Below are 25,062 nucleotides of genomic sequence, written 5' to 3'. Positions count from 1 at the left end.
CAAACCTGAAGCACCGCTGGCTGCCAGAATCAGGTGGGAACCACAGCGTGATTACTGAGGGGAGCATCACCCACCCATGTCCTGGAAATGTTTTCTCCTTGAAGCCAATCTGTGTATTGTGGGGATAAAAAAAGAATCAGTAGCTGAGCCCCAGGTTTCTCCTCTGCTGTCTTTTGCCTTCTGGGAGCATCCCATGGGGCGAAATCAAAGTGCTTGATGAGCACTTGGAGTTTCAGCTTGTTGTTTCCCACTTGAGAAGTAAAGATGGCAGTGAGGGGAGAGGCTGGGGCTCACTGGGGCTCAGCTGGCACAAAATTGGGGTGTCAGGGCTCCGTGGCAGGTCTGCCTGGAGGGGCTGGGATAGGACAGGCTGCCCTGAGCTGGCAGCAGTCAGAAGGCTAAAGAAAGCACACTCTTACTGTCCATGAGATTCACAATCCTTCTTAATGGCTCCACAGGCTTCAAAGAAATCATAAAACAAAAGCAGCTGAACTCTGTGTTGGAGGCAGTATTAAAAACAGCTGGAAATAGAAAAGCAATGTCCGAGCTGTATCAAGGTGATTGTCAGAGAAAATGGCAAAAGCTGCTGAGGTCCCAGGAAGGAAGCAGGACGGTGTCACTTGTGTCACTTGGCCGCTGTAGCCGGGTGGGAAGGGGGTTGTTTCTGTTAACGATGGTAGATAAGATAGCACAGCTGCTGTGCTGCTGCCACCTCACACTCAAGCTAAGGAGTCATGCTTGAAAGCAGCACATTCTAGAAAAATGTGCAGTTGTGTTCCCCTCTGAGTTACGCTTTTTGCGTGTCTGCTCCATACTTGCTTCGTGGGTTTCACCTCTGACCCTTCTTGGAGGCTCTCTTGGTGCACAGGTTTTCATTTAAATGAAACCTGCACTGCTGAGGTAATGCTGTGACTCTGCGACCTGGGGCTTCCACAGCAAGAGGTCATGCCATGAAATTCAGAGTGAGATTGTGAGACTTGGCCCACACTCCAGTGCTGGCCTGGGAAGGGGAGTGTTTGCTTTTAAAAATCTCTTGCTTGGTTATGAGAGGGCTGAAAAACAGGTCGTGGTAGTTTTGTTTGTGCAGAAATCTAGAAGACAGGTGCAGCACATTTTGGAAGAAGGCAAATGGAAAAGTTAGGTAATGATCTGATACTCTAAACCTTCTTCCCAGGCACTTATTCTGCATTATAGTTCACAGAAAAGGTTGATTAAAATACAACTTTTCCCTTATTATGTCAGACATTGTAAGTGCAGTTTCTGCAAAGGGGAGTCAAAGTTAAAAAAGATTTTTTTCCCAAATTGCAACATATCATCACAGGCAAGGACAACTGTCATTAAGCTGCTGGTTTCTACTCTAGGCCTTCTGTTGCACAATCAGTAAAAAATGGATATGTGAGGCTGTTTTCTGTGCAGAGCTTCTGCTTGCAAAGAGGTTTTTCCCCCACAGTTTGAGAAATCTGTCTCAGCTTTTTGAATACCAATGCAGCAGCACCAGAAAGTTCCCTTGCATTTTTATTACTCAGAGAAGCAAAACCTCACTGTAGGAAAAAAGACCTTTTTTCCCCCAAAAAAGCTTTGATCTGACATTTTTAGCTCTTGAAAAGTATCACTTAGCTTCTTAGGTTTGATTGAAAAAAAACTGTGAAACAACTTACCAAGAGATTTTCATAATTTTTAAAGTTCAAATTCAAAAATATGGGGAAATTACAAGTTTGATTTTTTTTTAACTTCCTTTGTAGTCCCAGTTTGATTTGGGAGTTAAATCCTAATGTGTGTCTCTGTTCCTTTTTTGTTGCTGTTGTTTTATTCTTCTCAATGGGGATTCTTGAGAATTAATTGCAGTTTTGGAAGGTTTCCCATGTTTAAACCTTACTGAATTGGCAAAATGTCTGTGGCATTACATCCAAGAGGAAATCCTTGTCTGAATATTGTATTATCTTTCTCTTTGAGATGGACACAGAGTCTTCCAGGTGTGTAGACAAGGGGCTGTAGCTGTTCCTTCCAGCTCTGTTTGGCACTTCACAGAGGTCAGGTAAGAGGAATGGGGTCCTCTGTCCAAGCACCTTTGCAGGAATAACCTGATTGTTGTTTCCAGAGCATGTCAGACACCTACTGCACTCTGCTATGGCACTATTGACCTGGTGGCTTCTGTGTGTGATATTATCTGCATGACCAGCACCTGCTTAGGTAAAATTTGTGTTGCTTGCTGGGTTTTGTCAGTCACTAATGGTGATTTGGGTTTCAGGGGAAATATCACATTCTTAGGTACACTGTTCTAAGTTGCCCTTTGAAAATGGCAAGAAAAAATTAATGCATTGTTATCCTTATCATGACACTTACTTACCTTGTCTCTTCTCACCTCCTGACTCTTTCAGTGTTTGGCCTTAAAGGACTCTGTAGGCATCAGGTGAGAGCTGTTTCATTTTTTAGCAGGATTGTTGAGCTTTGCAAGTTTTTGCTAAGGACCTCAGGAAAATTTAATGTTGATTTTATATTTTATTATGTAATTTAAATAGCAGTTTCTGATTTGAAATGACCCTGGCATTAAGCCACACATGTATTTAGAGCTATGTAAAACTTTTATGTTAATAATAAAACCTTATTGTCTAATAGATTCTATGTGTAGCTGTTTGTAGCATCCTCTTTTCCCAGGCTAGAGCTAAATAATTTCTGTGGATAAATAACATAATAGCTAAACCTGCTTACAATTTTGACTTTTCAAAGTCTTGCTGAAGATGTACAGCCCTGAGTCTGGCCAGCTCTCGTTCATTTGTGCCAGCCAAAGTTTAGAACAAGAAAATGCCAAAATAACAACTCAGGTGCCTTCACAAACCTGGGCTTTCTGTGCCTGGGTGTCCCACAGACTCTGGGCAGGTGGGTTTGCTCTGGTGACTTGCTCACCTCCCAGCATAAGGTGGGCAGCACGTGTTCCCTTTGCATGACGCTGCGTATTTATTCACAGCTCTGCGAGATCGGCTGCAGTGCATTTTCATTCTGTGTATTGTTCTCTGGGGCTGGTGATGCCATCCCATTGTGCTGAGTTTTTAAGAGTGCGAGCAGCACTGCTGATGTGACTCCCTGGACGCCTACTTTCCACTGGCCTGGGATAAAATTGGGTGGTTCATTCTCTGTGGGACGCAGGCGCGTGCAGGGAAGCAGGCGCTCCCAGGGCAATGGGGTCAGTTTAGCTGGGACACTGCAAAGCTATGCAGGATTCACCCAGCTCTCTGGTGATGGATGGATACTCCAGCAATGTCCCAGCCTTCCTAACAAAACTCTGGACGCTGGTGGAAGACCCTGAAACGAACCATCTCATCTGCTGGAGTTCTGTAAGTACAACGTATATTGGGTGTCACTAACGCCTGCAACAACAAGGAAAAGCCAGGTGTAAGGCCTGAGACCTGCATGGCACAGGAGCTGCCCTCTGCTTTGCAGGTGCTGCCCAGTTACTGGCAGAGTGCAAAAACTAGGATTCAAATACAGGCACTTTTGGATATACTTGATATTATTTGTCTGAAATATCCTGACTTTTCTGTTTCAGAGGGGTGACTGTTTTGTGGGTGTTTTAGTTATAATATTTGCACATTTCACTTGGAACATCCTAAAAAGTGTCTAATGTTCTAATTCTAAGAATTCCACCTGCTTTGAGAGAAATGTTTTTCACCTTGCTTGAATCTGCAGTTCTTTAACATTTTCTAGGAAATGTGCAAAGCCCTTAAAAAGTTTCACTACTGTTTGCTATTATCTCACTGGGTTTCTTAGAGCCTCTCACAAATGTCTAGGTAGAAGGCAGCAGATAAACAGCACTCAGACTCAGAACTATAATTTAAAAAGATCTCACTCTGGCATCCTAAATAATTTTCAAAGAGTTTTACTTGAACTTTCAACAAGTCTGTGTGATGATCATGGTGATATGGGTATATATTGTCTGTGCAGCTTCATAGGGATAGATTGCTTTGCTTGGGCTTCTTATTTGTCACAGAGTCATTAATATGCTAAGTACAATCACAGAAATAAAATTATTTGTCCCCTTGTACAACACTTTGTGCTTTTCACCTAAGACTTGCTGCAAATAACATGGTTTGTTTTCAGCAGGGAGTTACTAGATAAGCTGTGTGCATAAACTTGTTTTTCAAAATCAAGAATCTGTAACACAAGCAAATTTAAAGGGGGATAGTAAAAAAATTCTAAAGCAGCCTTTCTTACACACACTTTGTGTCCAGTAAAGTTTTCATTCAAACCTGAGACGGGATTTGAGCTGCAGTGATATGTGACCATGGTTGTTTGATGTTGGTATTATATGGCCATATCTCTGAGAACCACTAAGTTTTGGTATTGTGTGTTTTAAATAAGGATTTTAAGGCTAGAAATTATTTTCTAACCTGTATGAATAGTCCCCTCTCTGTTACACTTAGAACACTGTTATTTTTCACTGACCACCACCATGCTCTGCTTTCCTGCAAACTAACATAGGCTGCAACTACATCTTTGGAGGTTATGGTAAAGCTTTTAGGTGTTTAATTTTCCCATTGTTGCAGGTATCCATGTTGCTCTTATTCTGCAGCTTCTATGCATTGGTGATGTTGGATCTGGGAGACTGTGTGCATACCTAAGATTTCTGGGTGTAATCAGTGCTTCTAGAAAATAGGACCCATAAGGATCTGTGAACTGTTTCTTAGCTTGAAGAAGACATGGGGTGGAAATGCAGTGATGGCTTATGTATACACTAAAGTCTGTTGTAAAGTGGAAAAGTCTGCTCTCTGTATCCGTGGTAGATTGGGCAAGAAGTAATTCAATTAATATTTTAAATGGAAGGTGCAGTAAGGGAGAACTGGCAAAGTCCTGGACTAGCACTTGTCTTGTCAGAGCACAACGTGTCTGTCCTGGTGGTTCTGTCAAAAGCAGTTAAGATAAGCATCTGCCTCGATTGTCGTGCTGCAGAGTCAGTTTTGCTTTAGGCAGAGAAGACTTCCAGAGTTTCTCTGAGATTGTGCTCCTGTGGTGTAAAACAGCCAAGGCACAACTGCAATGTGGGAACAAACTGACACATGCACAGTTCTTCAGTGAACACCCAGTAACCCCAAAATCTCTTGTGTCTGTAGGGACCTTTCTGGGTGTGCCAACTTCTGAGACCTTTGTGGCCCTGAATTCAAAGGAATGGCCTCTTAAAAATGGCTCTTACAAAACACTGTCCTGTGTCACAAACCAGCCCCTGTGGAATACCCACCCAGGCTGACACACCTCTGACTGCTGGCAGTAGCACTGAACACTGCAGGAGGATGTCTGTGGTGTGCTGGTCTCAGACCCCTCCCTGCCAACATGGTGCAGGCTCTGGTGTCTTCAGCTCTTGTGCCTTGAAACTCAGCTGCAGCCGAGGCAAGTCCCTAATATCTGCTGATGTCACTGCACTGATGTAGCTGTCAGCAGGTAGAAGGCCAGGCAGGGAAAGCACATGGCCTGCAGTGCATCTTCTCTGCCAGCAATCCCAGGCACTTTGCCTTGTTTGGCAGTCATGGATCTTTGCAATGCAACCCCAGAAATGGAAGCTTTATCTGATTAACATGTGTGTTGCTATCTTGGACTGCAAAGCGTGACTGTCAACATTTTGTGGGTTGCCCTTGTGGCTGTTTACTATTAAAAATAATTAATAAAAGGAATGTAGAGCTTCTGATGTCTCCAGAGATTATTTGCTTCTTGCCTTGCTGTGTTTCTTGTGCCATGTCTCCAGGCAGTGCTGCCTCCAGGACTGCTGTACTGTGGAGTAGATGGATTTGGGTTAGATCTGAACAAGTAGGATATAATGGCAGGGTTACAATGGAAATTGCCACTTTCAGAGCCTTAAGACTTGAATCTTTCTATGAAGTCCATGCAAGAGGGGACAATCACAGACTACCTACCAGCTATTTGGGGACAAAAGTTTCTTTCTCATGTTCAGGACCCTCAATTAAGCAGTGACAAAAAGTAGAAAATGATCAACCTGCAGCCACAGAGGCCTGACTGTACTGGAACTGAAAGGAACACATCTGTCATTGAGGGCTGTTGTCACTCTTCTTAGCTTCAAGGTGACAATTCAGAGAACAAGACTGTCCCTGCTGTAGGACTCCTGGGCCCCTCTCACGGTCAGGGATGTTCCCCTGACTTTGCCCTTGTCCTTGTCTCCTTTGCAGAATGGCACCAGCTTCCATGTGTTCGACCAAGGCCGCTTTGCCAAAGAGGTGCTGCCCAAGTATTTCAAGCACAACAACATGGCCAGCTTCGTCCGGCAGCTGAACATGTGTAAGTGTGGACATGTGAGCCCCACAGATACTGGGGGGTGACAGTGGGACAGGAGGCATGGCAGAGAATTGTGCAGAGAAAAGTTTGGGGTCTCATGTATATGGCTTGTTGTGGCATTATTGATTTTGCCAAAGAGGATCTGGCCTCTTGGATCCCTGGGCAGTGATCTCCTTGTGTTTACCTTAAATTCCAGCATGGAATTTCTGTTAGATTATATTTCACCTACCAGGTGTTCTTCTCCTCTTGCATTGATTTAATGACCTATTATTATTCATTTTCCATTTTATCCTATATGGAGCTATGTGGGTCGTGTGCCCTGAGCTTATCCCTTTCACCAGCCCTGTCACTGAACTAGTAACAGACAGTTCTCCCTGCAAACCTTGCTTTGCTGATCAGACATTTTTACCCCTTAAAGGAGGTTTAGGTATAATTTTCAACCAGTTCAACAATATGACTGTTCTGATAATTCTTGGAATTTTTTCAATGAATAATTAAGTTCCTTAGTCAAGTTTTAACTTTGCTATTTCACTCTATAGTAGCATTTTTGCAAATTTCAGACCAATCCTTGAATACAGCTTAGAAACCTTTTGAAGACTTCCAGGAAGTACTCAAAGCAGATTTCCAAATGTGCACGTGACCTTTTGTCCAAAAGTGGCACCTGTTGATGGTCTGTGCCTTTGAAAAACCTTCCCCTGAATCCTTGTGGCTTGCAATTTGAGACAGGAATTCCCTAAGAGCTGGCATTTCAGCTCCTGGCAGGCTAATGTGCCCGTGGTGGAAAGGCTTTCATGGCAGAGGCTGTGGCAGGGGTGGCCAGTGGGATGCTCCAGGGCTCTCCCTTGCCCTGGGTTTCTGGTGGATATGGCCCAAAAGCATGTCCAGGTGTGAGCACTGGCAGCTCAAAAAGTGTGGAGGGTGATGAGAAATGCCTTCAGGAGTGATGAGGGTGGGAGCTGGAGGGAGTGCTGGGTCCTGTTGGCCCATCAGCCGTGTCCTGTCTGTGCAGATGGCTTCAGGAAGGTGGTGAACATCGAGCAGGGGGGGCTTGTCAAGCCTGAGCGGGACGACACTGAGTTCCAGCACCTCTGCTTCCTGCAGGGCCACGAGCACCTCCTGGAGCACATCAAGAGGAAGGTGAGGGGCACTGTGTGGTGGGGGGAGCAGGCACCTTCCAGGTCCTGCTCAGCAGAACTGCAGCATCACCCCAGTCTTGTTCCTGTCCTCCCCACACACACCTGCACTTGGGTTCTTGGTTTGCAGGCTTGGCTTGCATCAGAGTTTTGTGTGTATTTTTCTGCTCTGTTGCTCTGTATCACAAGATATTTGTGTAGTGCTGCAGGGCCAGGCTTGCTTCCCACTCCTCTGCCTTTGAATTGTTACTACTTTCCTGGAGAATTGTCCTGCATAAGTCCTGCAGGGTCCTCAACAGCCATCTCTTTTTCTTATGCAAGAGAAAACCTGCCCTCTGTTTTCTGTCTTTTAACCTGTTATTAATATCCCCAAAGTGTTGTTCTCCAACTGAATTAGTGTAGCAACTTCTGAAAAGGGACTTGAGCAAAAGCCTTTTGGAAATCTAAATGTGATATGTCAATTTGAAGCATTATGTCAGACTCATCCCTGTAAAACATGAGGTTTGATTTGGTATCTCTGTAGTTAAAGTAAAACATTAAATCAATCTAGATCAATTCCTCCCTGATACTCAAAATGCTTTTGTTTTCCCTCCAAGCTGATTTGAGGTCCCCACTCTGACAGGGAATGTAGTTTTGCCAGCAGGCCCTCTGTATGAATTTGTCCTGCACTTTGCTCTATTTGGCTATTTCAGCTGGTGACAGTTCTGCACCTGAGCCACCACAATGACTCTGTCCATGGCCCTACTTGCACAGGTAAAATCTCCCTTTGATTTTTTTCTCCTCAGGTGTCAGTAGTGAAAAGTGAGGAGACCAAGATGCGCCAGGAGGACCTCAGCAGGTTGCTATACGAGGTACAGATACTGAGAAGTCAGCAGGAGAACATGGAGTGTCAAGTGCAGGACATGAAGCAGTGAGTTGAATCCTACTCAGGCTGCTTCTTATGGGCATTTGTTTCTCTGGAGTGGCTCGTGGGGAATGCTTGAAAGGAGGAGCCTTGCACACTTCCCTTCCCAGGGAGCCAGGGACTGACCAGGGATCTGTTGAGACAACAACATGTAGGATTTCTCTGCACACCTGATCTGCAAAATATGGATTAATTCTCAGCCTCTCTGTCCCGTTTGTTTTCCCTTCACAGATGAGGAAAGCAGAGAGAAGGTCAGGCAGGAAATATGCATAACCTGGGGACTTAGATAACTATTTCCTCCAGATGGTGGAAATGGTGATAAAGATGTAACTCTCTCACACATACAAGAGTCCTTGGCAGAAATGTGGTGGAGTCCACTCCAGCTATTAAGAAATTACCTTTCTACCATAATTTACCTCCAAAATTTATGACTGGCCTAAAAAATATAGTATGTTATAATATATAACATTAGAAATTCTGTATCATTTAGTCCATGAACTCATCTCCCTGAGGCTGTGTCATCTGACATGGCCAGAATTGTTGGGTAAGAGCAAACCAAGCTGATGCAATGCTTCCTGCATGTGGCTGCCTGATCTCCAGCTGTCTGAGATTGGAATTTTCTGACTCAGATATGGTCACTAAAAGTTTAGGAAGTGGATATAGTTTTATAAATCATGGAGAAGCTTTTATTTGCATCCAAAATTTTAATCTTTACAGAGAGCTTTGTTTAAAAAGCACTTGAATAATCAAATAGACTTTCATTTCTTTTATAATGAGAGCTTAGATGACACACAACCAGATGACACTGTCATTCAGGGCCTTGAGAGAACACTGCATGCTGGGAAATTTCATTCCAGACCAGCTCCTTATGTGCAACAGACACATATTTTTATCCTACATCAGTTTTTAATGACTCCCACACTTAGCACATGCATGAGTTTGCACTGTGAAATCCAGATACAGCAGCAATGAGTTCCTGGGCTTGCATTTGATTTAATTTTTAAGGAGTTCCAGTATTAATGATTTGGCCTTGATTTTAATTTATTCTCCCTTTTGATTTGCTTGCTCTCTCTCTCCACCTGGCAAAATTGCACTCAACTGATGAAAAAAGTATGATTTATATAAACGAAGGCAGAGGAGAAATCCCAAGCTGGATCCTTGTTAAGAAATTTACACTGGTGAAGAGCAATTAGGCCATAACTCCAGTACAAGCTGTCAGACTAAGGAATGCTGCTTTGCTGAAAATCCTGTCAGTACCAGCACAGAAAGTTCACTGCAGAGATTCTTGCTCTACAAGCTCTTCTACAGTGCTCTTCAGATCTCTGCACCTTACCTTCCCAGTTCTAGCATCCATCCACACTAGAAAGACTAAAAAGCAGAAGGATCTATCAGTTTCACCTGTATGGTAGATTTTACTGGCCTGACAGTTTAGGTACATCCACACACTCTAGAGATAAATTGGCTGGCAAAACCTTTTGCAGCATGGAAATAACTCACAGTCACAAATCAGGCCTTGCTGAAATTCCGAGTTTGGGCCAAATGTTCCACAAAAGTGTGTGTCCTCTTGTTCCCTTCCCCTATAATTGTTAGCTTCTCTTTATTTGTTTTTCCTCCATGCTTTGGTCTTTTGAGGTCAAGGAAGAAAAAGGAAGGCAATTGTGTGAGCTTGTTTGGGACAGCTGAAAAGAGCCAAACACTGCAAGAGCCCGGAAGTGAGACAGACTTTGCACAGTTGAATCTACTGTGCATCATGGCAGCACCATGGGCTGTTGATGTTTCTGTTCTCATGGAAAATTTCTGTTTCACTTTCAGGCAAAATGAAGTTCTTTGGCGGGAGGTTGTTTCTCTCCGGCAGAACCACTCACAGCAACAGAAAGTCATCAACAAGGTAGTGGTCATATAAACTCCAAATTGCTTGTGCTGCCTGGTCTGTACCCTCCTCTGATTTTTTTTTCTTGTCCCATAATCTCCACACTGTGATATGGCAGTGTAATTATTTTCCCATTAAGTTGTGTGGTGCTTTTATGTGTCCTATGGAAACAGGTCATTACCAAAGCAAAGACTGTGCCCTAAGCAACAGATTGTAATTTCCCTGTCAGTGCTTTCTGTCATGTTAGAAGCCACTTTTCTGTTGAAATCCTGAGCAAGAGAGCACAACTCTCACTAATTGCCCTGTGTTGGCTGTGTTCTGGTTGTACCAATGCCTTTGGGCTTCCCAAATCTTCCTCTTCCATTTGTTCATGAAGGATCCCCACTCCTGCCAGCACCAGTAGTGTCAGAATTGGCCACCCATCACCCCGTTGGGGGAATGTAACAGCAACTATTACATTTTCTGGTGTTACTGGTGTAGTTGAGGAATTACTGTCCAACCTTTTAGACTGCAGAGCCATCTCCCTTAAAATCTAGCGTGACCAGTATAGAAAAGGCCTCTCCAGTGATTCCTGGATGGTGCTGACATGACTGAGCACGTCACATATCCCAGTCCCCATGTTCTGACCCTCACGTGGCATCACAGAGTCATAGGACTGGGCAGAAATGCACGAGGCTATCAAGCCTTCCTCCAGCTCTGAGGCAGGACCAGCCACATGCTTCATTGTAGAGGCTTTTATGCAACTCTATTTTGTTATATTGAGCAATGAGTAAGAGCCAGCTGTGATATATAATAATAATGCTCTCTTTGTTAGGAGGTCAAAGCAGAGCATTAAGTTCAAGCTGACCTGGGAATATGTTGCTAAGTGATTCCTCTCCAAAGCTACTTTGCTTCCTTTTTAGCGTCCTGTTGTATCAACACTGACATTCACAGAACTGAAAAGCTCAACTGGAAAAGCTCAGACCTCCATCCAGGCTCTCTGTAGGGAGCTGCCTCTTTCACTTGCAAAGTCTTTGTCAGACTTTATAGCACCTCTTCTAAATGTCTCTGTAAACTTTAATGGATCCAGGTCTAACTCCAGGCCTAAGAATGTTTGCATGTGCACTTCACAAGTCTATTAGGATCAGCTGAAGTTCTTAATGCACGAAGTGGAGAGAGAAAATGCTGAGCACATGCATCCAGGAACCTTTGCACAAAGCAGGCACCTGGCTGTGCCTCTTGAAAGCCAGGCAGGCTGTTTGAGCTCTTGGACAGCTCATTTCTCTTCCAGGCTCCAATATCTCATGCAATTTGGCTCCTGAATTCCATGGCTGCTCCCAGCTTTGGGGTGCTGTTGGGAGGGAGGAATGTGTGAGATAAGAATGGCTGCGAGAGCAGGGAGTGCTGAATCACTCTGCTGATTAACACCGGATTTTGATCTCTCCTGACAGCTGATTCAGTTTCTGTTTGGCCAGCTCCAATCAAGCCCCAGCAGCACTGGGATAAAGAGGAAGCTGTAAGTACCCGTGTGTGGTGCACACGCTCACGGGTGCATAATGCTGCCCCCTCAGTAAAAGCACAAGCTCAGCTCGCCCAGGCAGGCGGTCACCGGACCAGGGCTCCATGGTGATGGGAAATGAATGGGCTGAAGTGCAGAGTCAGACCTGCTGACAGGCCCCATTCACTGCTCTTTAGAGAAGCACCATGTCAGCTCGTGACCTTTATTTGGGGAACACAGCGCGCAGTGGGACATGGGAGTGCTAACTAGGGGGAGGCTGAAGGGCAGGACCCCACTGCTGGTCCTACGGGTTCCAGTTTTGCCACTTGTCATCAGTGGGAGCAGGGCTGGGTCCAGCCAATCCACAGACACCTTCAGTTTGAGCCACAGTCACTGAATGTGGTGTGTATCCAACACTGGTTTGGTGGTGTTAACCTGCAAGCCTTACAAAGGGGAAGGTGAGGAAAAATTCTAGCTGAGGGGTAACTTTAGATAGGCTCTGCAAGGCAAGTGAGTAGAACAACTTGAATTAGGAAGCTTAGTGCCTTTCAGGAGAGCAGCTGTGCCTCTCATGCCTTGTGGTGCTTGTAATTTAAAGAAGGGGAAGAGAGTATTGAGTGGAATTTGCTGAGGATAGGGACCTGCCTCCAATTCCCACCTTTATTACTTTGTGGACTTTGACAACTTGGAAACTTCTCCATTCTGCAGAGAAAGGGGCCAGACCTCCCACACGTGGCTCAAAGGAATCAATTTTCATTAAGTCAGTGTCCATGTTCTTGACTGACTCCTCTTGTGAGGATTGTAAAGGCAACTCAGGGTTGAATGAATGAGCCCATAATCTGTACAAGCCAGTAAGTGCATCTCTGCCTACCCCTCTGCTGAGCCTCTTGGAAGAGCTGAACACTGCAGCTAGCAAAGAAGAGGGCTCAAGGGGAGAATAGCAGCTGCTGAGTTGCTGAGGTTCATGACTGGGGAAATTTTCCTGCAGTAGAGTGGGCAAGCAGAGAAATGAGATGCTGGATCTGACCTCTAATTTTCATGGTCAGGGCTGTGTCCTCCCTGTAAAAGCTTTGCAGCCCAAGAAATGTCTCATACCACTGCTTTTCTGTAAAAAAGCAAATAATTAGTGAGAAAAGGGCAGAAGAGCACAGAACTACCTGCCCAGCAACAGTATTGACCCCCTTATGATGAGGGATCACACCTCACACAACCAACTGTAATTTGTAAGGTAATTTGAGTTCTTGCTTCCTTGGAAACACAAAGGTCTGTCTTCCAGAAACCTCAGCTCTTGTGTGTATATCTTCATCCATAGTGTTTTATCTTACACGGCTGTCCTGCCTCTCTTCTAAATGGCTGCAGGAAAGGATGGTGTGCAGCCTGGAGCAGCTTGGTGCAGAGCAGAGTGCTGCCTGGGGGCTCTGGCTAGGTTTGGGCAGGATGGGCAGGTTTGCATCCTTCCCTTCTCTGTTTGGTTAATGCTCTTTTTCAATGGTGACCTCCTCCAAAACTGTTTTTGGCCTTCCTTGCCTATAACACCGGGCCAGAATGACTCTTAGAGCTGAGGAGAACCAGAGTACAGAGGGGAGAAGAGCTCTTGGCTGAGGGATGTTTTGTGTATGAGCAGCCAGGAGCCAGTCAGTACATGCTGGAAGACAAACCTGTTTCTCTTCACAGACCTCTGATGCTTGACAACGGGATCTCAGCTCCACCAGTGTCCAAGTTCAGCCGGCATTTGTCTGCAGACCCCCTCCACGACCCCTATTTCATACAGTCGGTGGGTTCAGCCCAGCCTCTGAGCTCTCTGTGGTGGCTTTGGCCAGGGGGGGAATGTTTGAAGCAATAATACAGATTACAGAGTATGTAATCTGGCAAGAGTTTGGCACTGAAGAAGAAATGAGGTTTGCTAAGCTGGGTGACATTTAGAACTCCTTCAACTCCCCAGTTTCATGGATGCCTTCATGAGAGAGGCCATGGGCTTTGCTGGGGAAAGGCAAACCCTGCATGCTGAACTCTCCATGTTGTTACCCCAGCCTGGTTCACCTCGAGGGAAGAGAGGAAGAAGTGAGCTCTAAAAGGAGGATTTTTGTATCCTTTGAGGAATCCCCAGCATCATCAATGCAGGCACTAGCCACTTCTGTCATGCAGTTAAAATACGTGAGTTGCATGAGAGGCTCACACAGCCCTGTTGGGCTGTGTTGGATCATTCCCTCCAGAGGAAGCTGAGCAGTGTAGGCAAAATGTCAGAAGTGCTAGAACCTCTTGGTTGCTGACACTTCACAGGGTTTATTTCACACCTATACCTCTGTGCGGTTAGAGGAAAAGTGAGAGGAAATTATAATGTTGCACAGTAGGTAAAAGTTTTCTTGGTTTCCATAGAGGGGGAACTCAAAGTCACAGTGAATAAACCTTAACCACCTCAGATAGGGCCTTGGACTTGTTTTGGGGTCAGCAGGATAAGTCTATATGACTTTTGCTTTCTTCTTAGCCATCGACAGAGCCTGCCTCTTGCTTGAGCAGCCCTGCAATCACTGGAGGACCCATCATATCCGACGTTACTGAAGCATCACCACCCAACATCATGAATATGCAATCTCCTCCTGAAAATGACAGGTAAACATGTCTGTGATTAAAAACAGGAGAGTTAGGTATAAACATGCTTATGCAACTCTTCTTAAGAGTTTTTTGTGGCTGTAATTCTACCAAAGTTTCTGTCTTATTCACAAATCTCTATAGAGAGATGTGATGTATCTCTTGATATATCTCTTTTTTCCAGTTTTGGAATACTTTTTTCCAAATACTTTTTTCCAGTTTGCAAAGTGGGTCAGATTTTCAGAATTGGAGGTGGGTAATAACAGCATAAATTTCTGAGTTTCATGCTGAGAACTTCCACTCTTCTCTTTGAGAAATATTCCATGTTTCTTTATATTTTGTCCTCAAGACAGGGACTGTCTCAGACTTAATGAACTAATGAGATATTAACACTTGTTGGGTTTGTTGAGAGAGAGAAAGGAGGGTTTCCTTTTGGCTTTGGCAAAGAAGAAACAATCAAATTTAACATCTAGCAGCTAATGAGAACAGAAAGGTTGCATCACAACAACTTCCGATGTTTGACAACTTTTCTGTGAAAAGGCCCCGGTAACTTAAGAACTGAATGCAGAGGTATTTTAATGCTTATCTCTTCCTGCCACAGACATGCAGTGTATTTAGGGCTAGTAGCAAAATAGCTAAAGCTATGTCAGTGGAAAGTAAGTAGACAGATGAATCATGGAAACAGTTTCTCAGGCTTAGAGGCAAAGCAGTTCTAGAAATTGCCTGTAAATCTGTTGCATAATTGAAACCATAGCCATAAAAATAACTAGAAGCATGTAAAGAGCTTCAGATTTAAAAAAAACAAAAACAAACTGGAAGCCATTTCTAAAGCAGAAAATCTTTAGTATAACCTTCAAGTTAAGTTGCTTATTTCTACTAATTACTGAGTGCCATCTGGTGGCTTCTGATCTGTGCTGTGTCTGCATGACTTCAGCATCTGAGCCAGCCAGGACCCCCATCAGATGTTCAGCTCTGCTTCTAATGGGAATTTAGGCCCCACAAGATGAGAAGATGATGTGAAAGGAATGTTGAGGAAAGCTCTTTACCATCCCTGTTATCTCTGTGCCTTTGTCACTTCAGCTCCAGGTTGGCTCTGTGCTGGTTCATGGGGAGCTCTAAAGTCTCCTGCAAGTAACACAGAGGTTTTTACACAAAAAATGCTTCTAAACAAAATTTCATTGTCATTTGTCCATGTGGAAATAATGTGGAGCACCTCTCCCATTGGAAAAGGCAAACCTCTGCCTCCAACCAAGTAAAACATCTGACTATGACTGTCAGATCTCAACAGCTTCTGTTCAAGTCCTGCAGGGCCACAAGATCCTGGCCTGTGTCATTGGGATCTCTAGAGTGCTTGCTGATCCAGTCCTAACTCCTGCATGGGATGGTCTTACCGATCCCATTCCTCTCTAGGGTGGATCTTTCAGGGGAATCTCTCTAGCCCAGTGTCCCTTTAACCTGTCCCTAACACTCACCCAAGAAATGATCAGTTCATAGAAATTTATTTTCCATATTTGCAAAACAACTGAATGGGGCAAATTCATTATAGCTGTGACTGATGAAGTGACTGCAGATATTCCAGCTGAGCATGTTTCTGGAGCTTGGTGGAAAGAAAAAGAGGCTGATGGCTTCTTCAGCCCACCTGAGGAAATGGAAAGACCTTCTGGGGCAGTTTGATGGGAAGTGGAAGCAATGCCTTGTGCTCCTGCCCTTCCCAGTAGCACGAGGCCTTTGCAGAGCAGCTCTGTGATGCTCAGCCTTGTCTCTGATGCAGGGAGAAGTGCCTCATGCTGATCAAGGAAGAGCCAGTGAGCCCTGGAGTGAAAGCCAGCGCGGAGCCCGAGGTGCCCCTGCCCGGCTGCCGGGGCTGCTCCGAGCCCCCGGTGCTGCCCGTGGCCATGGTTCAGTCTGTGCTGGAGGGCAAAGGCAGCTGTGGTGCAGCCCCACCAGGGACCTCCCAACAGCCTGAGAGGAGAGGCAGGAGGGCACTGCTGGACAGGTGAGGCGAGCCAGGGAGAGCTGGGGCCCTGCCTGCTCATGGCTCTCTCCTCCCATTCCCAGGGCAGGGAGGGAGGGAGACTTCAAGTAGCCAAGTGCAGCCTGGTGAGCTCCATCCTGTACCTGTGGCACCTGCTAGAGGACCCCTGAATCCCAGGGGACAGTTCACAGAGGAAGGGGGCATGTGGATCACTTGCTTAAAGGACCCAGCAGAGGAAGAGCTGTCAGAGGATGTGCATCAGAGCTGTGGGAGCAGGAAGAGGCTTTTTACATTGAGAGGGATTTGCCCAAGGTCCAAGTGAAAGCTGGAGCCCAGACCAGCATCTGTGTCTGCAGGCCTGCACTGGACTGTGCTGCACCCCTGGCCAGGGGATTGGCACTGTGACAAGGCTCAGCCCCAGGGTGATCCCAGGGAGCTGGTGCTCGCTCACTGGTGCTCACTGGTGCTCACTGGTGCTCTGAGACTGAAATCCCAACAGCACCCATGTCGTGGGGGAGTGTCCAGGAGGCCTCCCCAGCAGAAGGAAATTGTGGTGCAGCTGGGTGGACATGATGTGGAACTTAACTGCAGTTCATTCTTGATAGCAGCTGCAGCAATGTAAGGAGGACCATGAGGGAGGGGAACCCAAAACACTTAACAGGGTTTTCAGAAAAGCTTTCATTTTCCAATAAGTCCTTAGAGAGAATCGAATTCCTCCTTCTGAATCCACTGGGTGCTTAAAAACATATTAATAAAAGAAAAATAATCCTTTTCAAAAGACCTGATTTAAGAGAAATTTTTTATAGCTTTTGGGGGGTTTAATCACAGCAGGCCTTCACTGTTGCTCGTTTAGCTGAATGTCTGTAGTAAATGCAGCCTGGAGGGTAAATGGCTACAGCTAAAACTCACTCCTTTAAAGAGCATTACTTAACAGTAATTCAGACATCTTGGACCAAGGAGAATGGCAATGCAGCCTGTTCTGGTTCCAAGTGCATCTCTAAAAGGATTTCTTCTGAGGAAAGCTTTAATTTTCCCAGTGTTGAGGAGATGTGGACAGAGAATCCATCCCCAAACCACGTGTCACCCAGGGGAGGGATTGTCTCATTTGTTTCACCATCTGCCCAGTCCCCTGTGTGCTCTGCCAAGTTGTACTCTTTATGGCATAAACTCAGGCTGATGGTGGGCTCTTGGTTTTCAGATTGAGATTTAAACATAAACATCCTTTTGGAAGGATGCTTTCTGTAGGAATCCATGCAGGTTTCCTTTGTGGCAATATTTCCCCTTGTGTTTTCTCAGAACAGATATTTCAGACCCGTTGGAGGGCAGCGACTGGAGCCTGGAGGGGCTGCAGCTGCTGCTGAGGAGCCAGCAGTACAGCCTGGAGCCTGCCAGCCTCTTGGATGTGAGTGTTGCTGGGCAGGATCAGGTCATGCTGCTTGTTCTCCTGTGGCATTTTATCTTCCTCATGGAGCCTGTGGAGTCACAGCTCTGTTTTGACCTGCTCATAAGATTTCAGCTTTAAATTGTGCCTTTTTTTTTTAATATGCATATTTGAACTTAAAGGAGCACAAAACACTGCATTTGGTAAATAAATCAACATGAGGCCTGATACATTTATGTAAAATAGGTTTAATATGACTCTCTAGCTAGTTTGGTAATTGCTTTGTAGGGGTTAATTTATTTTCTGTATATTCTACATCTTAGATATTCCCATATTGTGTTTAGTTTTTCCTACCTTTCCCTCTTATTCATATTCTGGGAAGTGTAGCCAATGCAAAATCCTTTCTCTGCTGAGGTATTTATCAGTCTCTGTTCTTAGATCACCTTTCTTTAGAAATGGATGGTGGCTTTTTCTTAAGCAGTCATGCAGAAATAGGAAGGTTTGTTTATTTCTCTGTTGTACATATAACTGGTATATAAAATATTTTTGCCAATAATCAAATAACTCTGTATGTAAGAAGAAAATCCATATGTCAAATATATGCCCCCTTGAGGAGGTGCTTCAGATAAAGGCACACTGTAAGCTTGCACAGATAAACAGAATGAAAAATCATTTTAAAAAATCAATCTTATTCTCTTTAAGTCAGTTCCCCAGTGTCTGTGGTTGATTCTGATTTTACAGAAAGCTTTTCTAATGGCCTGCTCTATCACTGACTGTTGGTTTCTAATTTTTGTTTCTCATTAGAAAGTGTTTTCCTGTTACCGACACACTTCCCTCTGTGCAGCTAATGTCACAAGAGTGAGAATGAGTCATAAAATTGGCCCCAAATCAACAGCTCCTTCTCAAGAAATTGCCACCAAAGCCCTGATGCAACAGTAACCTGCCCTCTGCTGCTAAATTCTGAATGCTTTTAAAAGTAAAATGAATCTGAGGGTGCCCTAGGACTCAAGAGCAGCAGAAAAGGGCTTTGATTTGTGTGTGCAGCTGCCCTGGTTTGTGACAGGAGAGTGGCATGGAGTGCTGTCCCTCCCCTGGCAGGCAGCAGGGCTCATGGATCAGCACAGGTGCCCACAGCCCAGCCCAGCTGTGCCACAAGTCAGCACAGGAGCCTTTGTCTGCAGCTTCAGTGGGTGCAGGGCTGCACCCTCCAGCAGGAAGGGGAGGGCAGGAGGATCTCAAACCATTGCCCCTTTCAGAGCCCTAACTGTATTTTTGTCCCAACAGGTCTTTAATCCCAATTTATCTCTGAGTGAGTGGAATTTGACTGAAATGGAAGCCAGTCTGTCCCCGGTAAGAGCTGTGTATTTCTGAGATAAAATAACAACAATCACAGAACCCCAGAATGGGCGAGGTGGAAGTGACCTTAATGTTCATCCTGTTCCAAACCTCCTGCCCACTGCAGGGACACCTTCCCTAGATCTCCTTGCCTAAATAATAATGGAGCTATGAAGCAGACTTTGTGCATAACTGAAGAAGTTATTTCATAACTAGAGGGGAGAGTGGGCTAAAGCACAGCACATAACATCTCCTGGGGGCAGCAGGAGACTGTTGTATTATACTCTTGACCTGTTTTTCCCACTCAGCCAGGCTTTGTCTGGATAAAAGCTCTGACTGACTGTTGGTGTCCTGGAGTCTTTAATTGCAACTGGCTGCTTTAAACTTATTTCAGTGAGAATGTCACATCCTGCTAATACCATGGATTTATAAAGTGCCTTTGTCCCACAGCTCTTTATAAAATATGCCTTTACAAAGTGCAGCCATCCCTGTATGTTTCAGGAGCAGTGAAATGCCATGCAATTAGAACAGAGGTTCCTGCATGCCCCTACATGAAGAAACAAGTAGAAATTGTTTGGCAGTATTTGTTTGGAATTGATACTTACACAGATATTTCTGCAGTGCAGAAGGAACAGGTTTTATTAAACAGTGAAGGAAACCACAGACTCACAGAAGCATTAAGGTTGGAAGTGTATTGCATGGCTGGGTTCTTTTTCCTGCATGATGGAGAGTGAATTTTCAGAGCCCTTGTTGACAACCAAGTCATGGATGCTTCTGCCAGATATCTCTACAGATGCACAAGTAGAGTGTTATCGACTCTAATGAAATGCAAAAGGTCTCTAAGCCTTCTTCATGGTATTAACATCCTTTTTAGGTATTAATAATTTTGAATTTGCTATGTAATTCCACTTACTGAGTGTTAGGAAAGAGTGTCTAAGAAATAGTTAATATTAATCAGCAAGTCTTGGAAGCAAGGGCTGTAACCTTTTAAAAAGAATTGCATGAGAGAAAAGGCCAGGAAAGGAGACTGCAATGTTCAATATTCAGTCCTTGAGCTCACTGAATTTCCCAGGAGCTCTTGCTTGTCCTACAGAAAGCCATGAGCATGGAGAAGCCTGGATGCAATATGTGCAGGAGCACTGTGTAAGCAAAAACAAGTTTCACTTTAAAGACATCCATAGGAAAATGGAAAGAAAATCTCTTTCCTCTTTGTTACTGGCTGCAGAGGGCTGTGGGTTTGCTTTCTATGGCAGCCACAGTGACACCAGCCTGTCCCCTCGTGTGACATGAGCTTCACACCATATTAGCCAGTGCTGAATAGGGGATTGCACCTCCCACAGCCTGTCCTTCAGGCAGATCTGCCCCTGAGCCCATGGTGTGGCTGTTTCAGTGAAGAGCAGTGAGGCTGGGAGGAGAGGCTGGGCAGGGAGGATGGCTGCTGTTACTTGTGGGGGTTGTGCAGTGGGGTGAGCAGTGGGTGCTCAGACATGGCCTAGTTCTAACAAGCTCCCCTGTCTTTGTATAATTGTACATTGTAGTTTATATTTTTGCATCAAGATGCAGCGACTCACAGTGGATCTGGAGAAGAGTGCAACTGAGCTGCCCCCAAAAGTGTTCAACCCACCATTCAACAACACCTGCCCAGGTAGGAGCACCAGCAGCTCTGTGGACTTGGCAGGGGGATGTTGTTCAGGCAGATGTGATGTCCAGCATTGACAGCTTGCCATTTGGGGGAGAAAACCCCATCTGTTATTTTGCTTTCGTGATTGTCAGTCAGCAGTGTTTCCACAACCAATTCCTGAGCTGTGGGAAAAGGGTGGAGGATAAACTGAGGTGTAAATGGAATTGAATTGGTTTTGCAATGGGTCTCCATCATGACTGTCAGTGTTTCCATTGTTTTCTCTGCCTGTTCACTGCCAGCTCAGAGCAATGTGGTGATCTCAGGGGGTAGGGGTGGTAAGAGCTGGACAGTCCTGGGCTTCCTCTGGTTCCTGCTGCAAAAGAGGTGCCCCAGTAGCTGCTGGCAGCCAGAGGCACAGGTTGTGTCTCTTTCTCCAGACCTTTTAGTAGACCTTAAGGGAACAGTCCAGCTGAGCCACTTGCACAGTGTGTCATTGACCTTGGATATGAATCCAGGAGTGTTGCCCTGGCTGTGCAATCGTGATGTGTGTTCAGTTGGGACAGACCTGAAGAGAGGCTCTTGTGAGCCCCAGTTTGGTGCTGTAGCCACCTGAGCCTGCCCCAGTTTTGATTCATTGTGTGTCATGCAAGGACCCCCAGACTCAGCCCCTTTCATGAGCACCTCAAAGGCATTAAAAGCCCAGGTACACTGAAGAGAGTCCTTGAGCATCCCCTGTTTGCAAAGCCTTTCTGGTCCTACAAAGAGGGAGAAAGACACATCTTGAGTGAAGGAGAAGAGCAGCTGCTCACATCCTCTTCTCAGTGTCTCCAGTATTCAGCCATCCCTTTTTCACATGTGAGGCATTTCAGCTTTCAGGCAGGACCCACCTGGTGACTCCCCTTGATTTTAATGGGCATTTGAGTGACTCCAAGTTCTACTCAGGTGTTTCCAAGTGATTGTGCTGGAGTGAGGCTCAGTCGCTGCTGCAGTTGGGATTTGTCACTGTTCAGTTCTACATGTGTAAAACCTGGCAACCTGCCTTCCAGAAGCTGAATTTTCTGCTGTCTATTCCTAGGGAAAGATGTCATTCCTGAAAGTGCCCAGCAGTTCCTCCTCGACCGTCAGTCCATCTTTGGGAATGACCTCATCAGCTTGCCTGAAAATTCATCACTTTATGTTCCTTCTGAAAATATAGCTTCCTACATGTCCTCTGTGGGTGTCCAGGGGGATATCCCTCTAAACCTGAGTTCTTCAATGGACAACAGCCAGTGATTTAGCTTCCAAGAAACAACAACTCCCTCCCACCCATCCACGCATCCACAGCTTTGAATGTAAAGAAACAAAATCGACTCAGAGCCAAACTCGAGAGAGTTTCTTTTTGTGCCTTTTTTTTTTTTTTTTGGTAGATGGAAATGGTCAGTAGCTGTTGCATTACTCTGTTGCATTACTCTCCCTGCACCTGGATTTCAGTGTTTTTTCAAACAAAATACTATTTCTGGTGCTTGCTCTGAGGCGGGAGTGAGAACTTGCCAGGATTTTTTTTTCCTTGAAAATGCTTTAGAAATTTCAAATCTTTTCATTAAATTTAAGTGAAGAATAGCTTGAAAGTCCATCTGAGGCTTCATAAAATAGTGATCCTGACTAGTGCCTGCAATGGCACTGGTGTGTAAAATCCAAAAATGTTGGATTTTATTGGGGCAGCACAGACAAGCTAAGATTCCTGTTGTTGATTCTGGTTTTTTAATAGGAAAATAGTTCTACATGCCAGTCCAGTGCTCTAAAAAGATTTTTTATCCATTTTCTGTGTTTGATGGGATGCACCTGTTCCTCCTAGGGTGAGTGGAAGAAGATCTCTTGGGGTGTGTAGAAGCTTGTTTTCTGAGTGACCCCACCAAGAATGTGCCTCTGGCTCTTAGGGGAGCTATAGATCATCACAGGCTGCAGAACATCCCATGCTGAGTTGAGAGCTTTTGTTGTTTGGGATTTGTTTTGCCCCAAATTTATTTTCTTTTACATAAAGGCAGGGCACTCCATACTTTAAAACTAGAAAAGGGATATACTTTTCTGCACACACAATTTTCCGTGTGCAGAGAGGGCTGAGGGAGTGCACTCTGGGTTTTGGTGCTGGCTCAGTATTCCATGTCCAGTCCAATGGTTTTTTTTCATTACTTTGACCTGTTCTGTTTCCCCTGAAGATGTGCCTGTTGGTTTATTGATGTATAGAATCTGATTAAACAGTTTAATTTATTGGATCCCCTTTTTAGAAGAACTCTCAGCTGCTCAGTGTAGGAGAGAGGCAGAATGGTTAGTCCACCATGTCCCACAAACTTTTCTTCTGTCCTTTGTGCATCTGAGACCAGCCTCAAAGGCTGAACTAACCTTCCCCATCCATGTGGTTTCTGACAACTGAGTTTCTCAACAAAGCAGAGCTTTGTTTTTTATGCTGTAGTTCTAATGAGAACGTATTATTTATCTCAGTATCTTCTACCTGAGTTGCTTTTCCTTAGGAAGGTTACCCAAATGCAGTAGGACAGACCCAGGAAATTCAATTAACTCAGGCCTCCTAAGGGCTTAGGCAGGGAGGTTTAAGCTGTGCCAGTATCATTTGAAGAAATGCTCTGCCTGCCTTCATTGCCATGACAATTCTTGGTTATGAACCACATTTCTGAGCATTGTGGTCAAGCAGCATCCACCCCAAGTGTAGCTAACCAGTCAGGTGAGTGCAGGCTCTAGATCTCCTCGATAAGGTGAGCATTTTTAAAATGGACCTTCCTGTCACAGCCCTTTCCTCCATCCATTTATCACTATGTGAACAAATGTGTTAGTTCAGAAACATTCACTTTTGAGCACATTTTTGCCCAGCTGATTCCTGTGCTGGGAGATGTCACTGCCTTGGTGGTGTGGTCTGTGCAGGAGCAGGGTTGTGAGAGCTCCTGAATTAATCCCAGCCACTGTTTTTGTGTTCAGGACTAAGGGAAAATTCCAGCAGCCCCCACTGGCCTGGTATTTAGATGATGTGCTTGAGTGTATCCTGGACAAGGTTTTTCTTTTTGACAGATTTGTGCTTAGAAATTTTACCTAGATCAGCCCATTTCCACCCTATTTTGCCCTTTCCAGCGATGGAAAGTCGTTGAGTTGCACTCTGTTTACTTCTTTTCTCATAGGTAATTGAAAACTGCTTGGTGTCTCCTGACACCAACAGTGCATGTTCAAGATTTGCACCCTACTCTGAATTTCCACACTCTAGGCTGCTGTCATGTTAACACTGAATGTACTCATGCAACAAGGTATTGAAGCACATGCTTAACTTCAAGCTCCTGAGTAGTTTTGCTGTATTTTCTGGAGCCTGTCACACGCTTGAGGCTGGGCATACGCTGTGTCTGACTGGACTGTCTGGTTGGGGTTGGGAAGTGAGCCCTGGGGAGAGCTGCCCGTGGGCACAGCCAGCTGCAGCTCGGCCTGGCTCTGTCTGGGGCTGTGTCCTACAGGGCAAGCTCCAGCCTGTGCTCGTGGGCTTTTCTTTAGGCTTTTTGCTCTACTATAAACATGAGATTGGAGCTTGATGGTGAGAGAGGAACCTCCAGGAAGAGCACTCAGGAGCCATTCCTGTGAAGAAGGAAGCTTGTGTTCCTCAGCGTTTTACATTGTTAATTTTACTTGAAGGTGATGTGCTGAGACTGCGTTTTTGCACTATGCTGTACATTTGTAAAGTTTTACAGAAGACACTAATTAAACATGTTTCCTTTTTCTCATTTAGTCCTGCTCTGGCATTTCTCTGACTCCCTTTGTCTATCCCTTACTCCTTCTCGCCTTCCCAAGTCCTCAGTGACAAGCAAATATCATTTCTAAGCATTCAGAGATTCCCCTGTGAGGGCCCAGGGGTGGGTTGTGCTCACTGTGTGAATGTAGAATGTGGCCCAGTAAACACAGCTGGGAAAGCTGCTGAATTCTTCAAACTAAAATGCCACTCAGGGTGGATATAGCTGGTAAAATCAGGATCACAGTAAAAGAATCTAAAGTTCTTGAAACTATTTGCTGCTTTTTCTTCCCCCCATTTGTCCTATTTTTCTTGCTTTTAGTGATAAAAGAACTCAAACTTCACTCTTGGAATTATTTTTTAAATCTTCTGTTTGCAAACATAATGTGATCCTTTCTGCTTACTTGTTTTTAGTGTAGTAAGTGGATACCAGGACAGGCACCAAAACACAGCATGGAAAATGCAAAACCCAAAGTCCTCAAAATAGTCCTTATCCAGCTTTCTGTCAGAAAAGGAGGCAGCTACTCTTTTAGGATGGAGCTCACACAGGTTGGTGCTTTCTGATGCATTTGCAGTTTTCTGAAGAGCAGATTCCAGCACTGGTGCTTTCAGATAACCCTGTGCTCCACAGGCCCTTGGCTTACCCCCACCCTGTCCTGGAGGCCAAGGCTTTTGCCAGCATATTTTAACTCGTGCAAGGTGGAAAATGGATGAAATGTAAAGCAATTGTGTTGTCCTCTCTGA

At 45.0% G+C, this 25,062-nt stretch overlaps 1 protein-coding gene across 1 annotated transcript; it reads left to right on the top strand.

Moving 5' to 3' along the window:
• The first annotated feature begins 3,209 nt into the window (after positions 1–3,209).
• HSF4 (heat shock transcription factor 4) lies at positions 3,210–21,934 on the top strand. The gene is made up of 13 exons (XM_033069870.1): positions 3,210–3,332; positions 6,171–6,279; positions 7,286–7,413; positions 8,195–8,319; positions 10,126–10,201; positions 11,614–11,678; positions 13,335–13,434; positions 14,146–14,270; positions 16,021–16,245; positions 17,521–17,626; positions 18,890–18,955; positions 20,498–20,585; positions 21,637–21,934. The coding sequence occupies exons 1-13, from the start codon at positions 3,210–3,212 to the stop codon at positions 21,831–21,833; spliced, it is 1,533 nt and encodes a 510-aa protein (XP_032925761.1). The 3' UTR covers positions 21,834–21,934.
• Positions 21,935–25,062: the final 3,128 nt, after the last annotated feature.

Source organism: Catharus ustulatus, chromosome 11 (genome assembly GCF_009819885.2).
Source record: "Catharus ustulatus isolate bCatUst1 chromosome 11, bCatUst1.pri.v2, whole genome shotgun sequence".
NCBI lineage: Eukaryota > Metazoa > Chordata > Aves > Passeriformes > Turdidae > Catharus > Catharus ustulatus.
Note: the sequence above shows the minus strand (reverse complement) of the source record. Positions and strands in the feature narration are given on the sequence as shown.

What these genes read in the sequence shown, in the direction of transcription:
- HSF4 (XM_033069870.1), top strand. Translation starts at nt 3,210, where the DNA reads ATGCAGGATTCACCCAGCTCTCTGGTGATGGATGGATACTCCAGCAAT. An exon ending in ATCTCATCTGCTGGAGTTCT is followed by an intron (nt 3,333 to 6,170) that starts GTAAGTACAACG and finishes TCTCCTTTGCAG; the next exon opens with AATGGCACCAGCTTCCATGT. An exon ending in CAAGTGCAGGACATGAAGCA is followed by an intron (nt 8,320 to 10,125) that starts GTGAGTTGAATC and finishes TTTCACTTTCAG; the next exon opens with GCAAAATGAAGTTCTTTGGC.